The 8,011-nt window shown below is 38.4% G+C and overlaps 1 protein-coding gene across 1 annotated transcript; it reads right to left on the bottom strand.

Annotated features, from left to right (window-relative positions):
• Positions 1-519: 519 nt before the first annotated feature.
• On the bottom strand, positions 520-7,295 carry LOC149408979 (mitotic checkpoint protein BUB3-like). The gene is made up of 4 exons (XM_089650262.1): positions 6,372-7,295; positions 5,998-6,222; positions 2,154-2,424; positions 520-1,467 (listed from the first exon to the last, which is right to left on the bottom strand). Exons 1-4 carry the CDS (start codon positions 6,573-6,575, stop codon positions 1,175-1,177), a joined length of 993 nt encoding a protein of 330 aa, XP_089506388.1. The 5' UTR covers positions 6,576-7,295; the 3' UTR covers positions 520-1,174.
• Positions 7,296-8,011: the final 716 nt, after the last annotated feature.

Here is an 8,011-nt window from a genome sequence, read left to right as displayed (position 1 = left end):
CTCCTGTAAAGTTGGTAAAAATGACTTATGCGGTGTTGTTAGCTAAGGGACGATATGCATTGGCAACCCTGGTGCACATTCACATTAGAACCAATGAAAATGATGTAATGCAAGTTTTTAAATACCGGTAAATTGTTTATCAGGTGCGGTCATGGATCTATTCTTGCACTTTGGTTCAATTCAATACCATTCGTGACTAGATGCATATTTTACCTAGTGTTCTTCAATGTTAAAAGCAGGTAATCTTAAGAATAAAAACATCTCGACTCCCATGCAAATACAGCACCAGTTGAAAAAAAAGGTAGGCTTCATGAGACTGGTGATGACTCATGATGTCAGTGGTCACGTCCATAGATTTGATGCTTTTTCGGGAGACGTGAAAAATTAAAACTTTGAAAATTATTTTAAAACCGACTATATATAACAATAAAAAAATAATGGTATTTAAGTTAGAAGGTAAAATAATAAAAATTGACTGGAGTTTAACAAAAAATATGGTCAGAGAATTTTTTTATTGAAATCAATACCTATAACATAAAATTACTGACAATAATATTTCATTTATACACAATACGTTTTTTTCTGGACCACAGATCAATACATATTAACCCATTGCTATACAAACTTTGGTTCTAAAATGTATGCCCGAGACTCTAGTCCAGTGGTTCTTAACCTGGGTTCGATCGAACCCCAGGGGTTCGGTGAGTCAGTCTCGGGGGTTCGGTGGAGGTCAAGACCCCCGACTTATATGATTCGTGGTGACATGCCCCGCTTGTCCATCATTGGCTAAAGGTGATCACGCAGCGGTAGAGCTTGCGATTACCGGTCAAGCTGGCCGCCCGAAAATGACCATAGTCATTATATACGGACCATAGACATTTACTCCTAATTTTTCAAATTAGGAGGGGTTCGGTGAATGTGCATATGTAACTGGTGGGGTTCGGTACCCCCAAAAAGGTTAAGAACCACTGCTCTAGTCATTGAATCAAGTTAGGAAGAGGGAGCGGGCCAGCAACCGTCATGATATGGCGTACAGTATACTAATAAACAATATTAGCGGCCACCCTAAAAAGACAGCAGGTATGCCAATGGGTTAATATTCATTAATTATTATTACAAATAGCGCATATTTGATCACATACACTTGTAAACATCAGGCTTATAACATGAGTTCTTATTTAGGTTTGGTCTCTTGATCAGTAACGTATCTAATATAAATGGTATCTTCAGCTTTAGGGTCTTCTGACTCTTCAGGATCTCCAAGATTGGAACAAGCAATGGCCAATACAGAACCGTCGTGGCAGAAGCTTAATGAGGTGATGCAAGTGTTGTATCGATGGAACTGGCATAACCGTTTCTTGTTGAAGCCATCCCAGATGTTGACGTAGCCGTCAGAGCCGCCTGTCGCAAATGTGTTGTAAACGGAGTGGAAGCTGATTGCGTTGACGGGATAAATTTTTTCAATTCCTAGAAAAAAATAGTAAAAACCAAATAAAGAAACATTACAATTGTCTTGTGCAGCTCTTTGCAGCAGGAATTAAAATATTATTAACCTTAAAGCAAATAGTTTTAAATATTTATCTACAAACATACTAATTTATCTACAAGCATACTAATTTATCTACATACATACTAATTTATCTACATACATACTAATTTATCTACAAACATACTAATTTATCTACATAGATACTAATTTATCTACAAACATACTAATTTATCTACACACATACTAATTTGTCTACATACTAATTCAATTTGTCAGTGCTTTTTAATTTTGTTTTGACTCCATGAAGAAAAGTGGGTCAAATGCCACTGGAAGTGAATAAGAGATGGGAGAAAACACACGACATGAGAAATCTAAAGTGCTCATATACGATCCAAAATCAATACACCGAGCAGTGTGCAGAGGCAGTTATATTCAAGAGCTCGGCTGTGAAATAATTGGTCATCCTCTGCGCTTTTTCCCTCCCATGACACTCCTTTCTTTCATCAAAAAAACACATAAAGCATCCCAAAGATAACACAGATCCTGACGGAGATGATTCCTTTTGAAGTTAAATAAAAAAAAACGTATCAAGAGTCGGAATAACAGAAGTGGGAAAATGACACGATGATATGTTAGTAAGTTGGTTAGCCACAAAAGAACATACCTGCTTTTTTGATTCTGTGGCACTTGAAGGCATACATCTTCTTCTGCACCTCGGGATTGCTGTCAAGGTACTCCATGGCCACGCTGCCCTCGATGGAGCTGAGCACGTAGCCCTGCTTGTTGGGGAAAACACGGATGCAGCGTGTCTGGTACTTCAGCGAGGACTCGCGGCGCTGGTTGGTCTGCGCCATGTTGCGCACGTCCCACACAAAGATCTTACGGTTCGTAGTGCCTACCACAAACTTCTCACCAATCACGCTCATCGTGTACACCTGGAAAAAGCTTTTTTTTAGAAACAGCATGTATTTGTTATAAATATATCATATTTATCAACTAAACAAACTTTTATCAATTCAATTTAAACCACACTGTAGAAAGAAGAGTATGCAAATTTGCATCTCAAAAAATGTAAGCATCGCAGGGAATGATTTTTCATGATCTCATTTGGGTACATTTTAGGTTAGTTGACAATATTTAATGCGTGACAGACAGGCTGTAATAGTAAATCACATGTTCATGCTACAGAGTAAAACTATTGTTTAATTTTTTTTAATACAAAATAATGTCTTGAGTGAGCAATCAAATAATATACTCAAAGCTAAGCTGGAAAATATACAGAAAATAGGAACACCCTTAATATGCACATTTTATTTTAAAAACACTTTGTATCAGTTAGCTAATTTATTTATTTATTTATCTACGCCTTTCGGACTTTTACATAAAACAAGTATAAATTAATTAACACATAAATTTGTTTTTGACCACTTTATTTTAATTACACTCAACAGGTTTCAGAGTTACCTTTCCTTTAAAACGAAGAATTTTAAAAACAGTTTTACTGGGTGGCGCAGATGGATCGGGTGGTTTTAAAATACTTGTCAAACTGTCAATTTTAAAGGTATTGGATTGAAATAAAGTGCAAAACGTGTAGTTACAATGGAAGTTTATTAACAAACAATTGGTAAAGCTAGTTTTTAAAAATTACATCCATCAAATGCCCTCCTTCTCGAGCGACGCATTCTTGGAGTCGGTCCTTAACGTTCCGCATTGCCCGCTCAAGCACATCACCAGGAATTAATGTGATTTCGTTGTGAATTGCTGCCTTCAACTCCTGAATTCCGGGTATCGGGTGGTTATGAAGTGGACTGTACGTCTGGAGTGGGGGAGCCAGGTGTTCGGCGGTCTTCGTGCTGTGGTGGGGGGGACGGGAAGTTTCAGTTGCAGACTGGCAGTCAATCGCGATGGCTACGTGGTCCGTTGAGCATCGTGTTTTCGCAGTGGAAGAGTTTATACGCAATAACGAGTCAATTGTTGCTGTGACGCGTGCCTTTCGCAAGCGTTTCAACATCCCAACTCGAGGTAGTGTTCCTAAGCAGTGGCGGCTCGTGACTTTTGGGTGTACTAGAGTGCTAATATTATAAAAAAAGGCATTTCTGATGTTGTTATAGCTGAAAAAGATTTTTTATTTTTTTTTCGAAAATCGATTTTTTGTATGAAGATTTTCAGGAAATTTCAGTATACCCGTGCGCCGCACGGAATTCCTGAAAATTTTCATACAAAAAATCAATTTTTGAAAAAAAAATAAAAATTCGTTTTCAGCTACAACAACATCAATTAAGCCATTTTTTGTAATATTAGCACTCTAGTAACCCAAAAGTCACGAGCCGCCACTGTTCCTAAGCGAGATACGATATTGAGTTGGGTGCATAATTTCCGCACTACTGGTTCATGTGCTCCAAAATGGACGTCTGGACCTCGAAAAATAAGAACGCCTCAGAACGTGGAGCGTGTGAGACGCGATGTCATTACGAGCCCACGTCGATCAACGAGACATCGTGCTCAAGCTCTTGGAATGTCACGTCGAAGCCTTCAAAGGATTCTTAACAAAGAACTGAAATTCCACCCCTATAAAATCATGGTGGTCCAGAAGATTCTCCCAACAGACCATCTTCAAAGGCTTCAGTCTAGCCAACGGATGTTGGAGTTATTGGAAGATGAAAACCTGATTATCATGATGTCTGACGAGGCTCACTTTCACATTAACGGCTACGTCAACAAGCAAAATTGCCGTTACTGGGCCGACACTAACCCAAGAGACCTACACCAACGGCCTCTCCATAGTCACAAAGTGACGGTTTGGTGTGGGGTTTCTAAGGTAGGGATAATTGGGCCTTACTTTTTTGAAAATGAAAGGGAGCAGGCGGTTACTGTTAATTCGCAGCGTTATGTGAACATGATTGAAGAATTTCTTCTCCCACAACTTGAAGAGAACAATTACGACATGGACAATATGTGGTTCCAACAAGACGGGGCAACTGCACATACCGCTAGGATATCAATGCAAGCTGTGCGCGCTCTTTTCCCTGGCCGTTTGATTTCCCGTAATGGAGATCTCCATTGGCCCCCTCGCTCACCGGACCTCACGGTATGTGACTTCTTCTTGTGGGGCTATTTAAAAGCAAGGGTGTACGTGAACAAACCCCGGACCATTCAGGAGTTGAAGGCAGCAATTCACAACGAAATCACATTAATTCCTGGTGATGTGCTTGAGCGGGCAATGCGGAACGTTAAGGACCGACTCCAAGAATGCGTCGCTCGAGAAGGAGGGCATTTGATGGATGTAATTTTTAAAAACTAACTTTTCCAATTGTTTGTTAATAAATTTCCATTATAACTACACGTTTTGCACTTTATTTCAATCCAATACCTTTAAAATTGACAGTTTGACAAGTATTTTAAAACCACCCGATCCATCTGCGCCACCCCGTATAATCAATAGAAGAATAAAAATAACCATGAAAATAATAGCACAATAATAAAACAATGTAATAATGCTTGTAGCTTTATATATATTATATAGCTACAAGCACAAAATATTATAATCTACGTAATCAGAGTGTACGTACACATGTTTAAAAATATACAAACAGTAGGACAGTTATACGTTAGTAGTATCCACTTTCGACCTAAAACACAATTAACATTTTATAGTAATCAATAACGTATGTACCCTAATAAATTTTTGATTAATTCATAATATTATTAATTATCATTGTTTAAACTGTTCAAATAAGCATTACTTACCCATGTTGAATAAAATAAATCATTTAGGGGTGTTTCGGTTAAAACTGGGTATTAAGTTTAAAATAATATTATCCATAAACAAGTGAAACAAATTCATTATATTCGCTCTAGATAAATAACAACTGCGAATGAAGAATGTCAACTAGAAACACACACACAGGAACACCCATGTATACTGTTGTTGTTGATGTATTACGCATTTATTTGTCGGGCGATTCTATTCTCGAACCCCTGCCCCCGGCATACCTACTCTAGACACCCTAGAAGTATTTGTTTGGCCGGCTAGCGACCATTCCCCCGGCCCGCGACGACCTTACCTCATGCCCGCTTAGTGCGAATGAGACAAAGGCAAAATTTAATGTAATATTCAATTAAATTTTTCGTCGGACTAAATTTGGGTTTTTATGTTAACACAATTCTTTTTTGAAGAAATTTTTTTTTTTTATAATTCTACATACTCTTGAGAGAGGATGGGTAAGATTTTTCTTTTCGGGGCTATATTTTATAATTTAAAGCATAAATCGGACTCTCATCCGTACTTTCTACATGGCACACCTTTTGATTTAATAAAAGAAAAATCAGTTTAATTTGGTATTTTAGCCGTAAATCCAAAATTTTAATTTGTATGAAAAGGTCCGCGCAGCCGTTCTTCTTAAGTGTGTCCCTGTTTTCTGTATATTCACAGCTAAGCCAAGTAGATACATATTTTTAGATTAAGATTATAAGGGTTAAATTAGAAAAAGATAAATAAATCGTCTTACCCGTTCATTTCCTTGGTTATAGGTCCCTACACATTGCGGTGATCTGTTATCCCATAGTTTTACCGATCCGTCCCAACTGCCGGTAAGGACGGCGTTTATTTCGCTAGCAAATTCTACGCATCTTATAGCGTCTTTATGTTCGCCCATTATAGTTTCGATATTACTGTTAAAGTCATACATTTTTAAGGTACCATCCAAACCTCCGCTGTAGAAATGAACGGCATCCTGAAAGAAATTTTAAGTTAAATCAACATGAAAGCATAAGATCATAAAAAAATTATTTGTATTGCAAAGAGAACGTGTAGGCTTCAAAGAGCAGATCAAATGCGTCCCTAACCGAAATTGTAACCAAGAAATAAAAAATTTAAACATACCCGAAAACAAACATCCAGTACGGGTAGATCGTGGGTGTATTTATGTCTTTCAACATTCGTGGAGATGTCGTACAGTCGAACAGTGCAGTCCCATGAAGACACCAAAAGAAATTGGTTTGATTTGGGGGCAAATTTCACTGAAGAAATGGCATCTTCGGGACAGTTCTTCAGCTTAAACTCAATGCGAGATTCGGAAATAGTCATATTGAAATGATACAACAACAAAATTGGGAAAACCTATTTAACCTTGTTTTTGTTTCGTAAAATTTTGAGCACTGCTAATCAAAACAAATAATATAGTTTCAATTTAGGTTAGAAGCGGCGTTTGCGGGATTACAGTTAATACACGGATACCGCCATAGACATAGATTATAGAATAGATACTAGCAGATCATAAATAAACCTAGCAGATACTAGAAGTGGATAGTGGATACTAGTGACCTAGTGACTAGGTACAGTAGATACCACCCAATGATACCCGACCATCTCTAATCAGACAGCGACAGCCCCAATTTTTTCTATGGATATGGAATAAAATTCCGCACTCGACACTCTCGAAAGTCATCATCTTGGGAGTCATCATCCTGCTCTCCCCCTTGGAGCGGCGCCGAGGCTCTGCCGACCAGGAAACTGCCCTAGCAGAAGTTACCGTCTCGCCTCCGCCGAGAAACTTCCTGCTCTCCCCTTGGAGCGGCGCCGAGGCTCTTCCGACCAGGGAGCTGCCCTATCAGGAGTTACCGTCTCGCCTCCGCCGTGACACTTCCTGCTCTCCCCCTTGGAGCGGCGCCGAGGATCTTCCTACCAGGAAGCTGTTCACTCAGGAGTCGCTGCCTTTCGACTCCGCCCTTCGGAGCCTTGGCCCAGGCTGAACTAATTCCGCCCTTCGGATCCAACCCAAGTGGCCGCTTGTGTGTGTCGGTGATAAGTGCGAACGTGGAGATCCGCGGTTCCAGATAAGAAGTATAATTTAAGACTATTATTAAGCCTAGATTAAGACTAACTCTTCTTTATACATTTTATTAAATAAATTTTAAGAGTGTTTTGTAACTAAGTAACTTCTTTTTTTTACTCGTTCCTCCTTTTCTTTCACATGAATAATATTAATTATTAACTTCCATTTTAAAGTTGTTACAATTATTAATATTAAATCCCCTTGAGTAGAGTTATAACATACTCTTTTGAATAATTTTCAAAATTCTGATATATTTTATCTGTTTTTTTCCCGTCATATCTGTTACAATCGATTAAAATAAAAAAATGGAGTGCAAATAAAATCTTGTGGTTTTTCAAAGGGGTTTTAAAAATTGATGAAGTGGAATGAAGTTTATATTAAAAAGTTTTACGGAACGTAAGCAAATCTGCCGTTATATTACTGTGCTCATAATAAAGTGCCGTAAAAAAAGTAAGATATATTGACAAAAATAGAGTAATAGCTCAATAGCTGAACCGAGAGTGGTTTATTTAAGGCTGAATGTGGCTGAACCTCTCCATAAATGAATATAAAAAATATGTTCGTCAAGTTTTTATCTTGGCGGCTTTGACGTTTCAATTTCAATGTTTCGGCTTCGGCGGTATCTATGGCCGTATGGTGGTATCTAGGGAGTCGCTATATGCACAGCGACTAGTCGACAGGGGCGTGG

The sequence above is a fragment of the Hesperophylax consimilis genome, unplaced genomic scaffold, assembly GCF_061612785.1.
Source record: "Hesperophylax consimilis isolate HC1 unplaced genomic scaffold, BYU_Hcon_1.0 scaffold_40, whole genome shotgun sequence".
Taxonomy (NCBI): domain Eukaryota; kingdom Metazoa; phylum Arthropoda; class Insecta; order Trichoptera; family Limnephilidae; genus Hesperophylax; species Hesperophylax consimilis.
The sequence above is the reverse complement of the archived record's forward strand: the minus strand, read 5'-3'. Positions and strand labels throughout refer to the sequence as shown.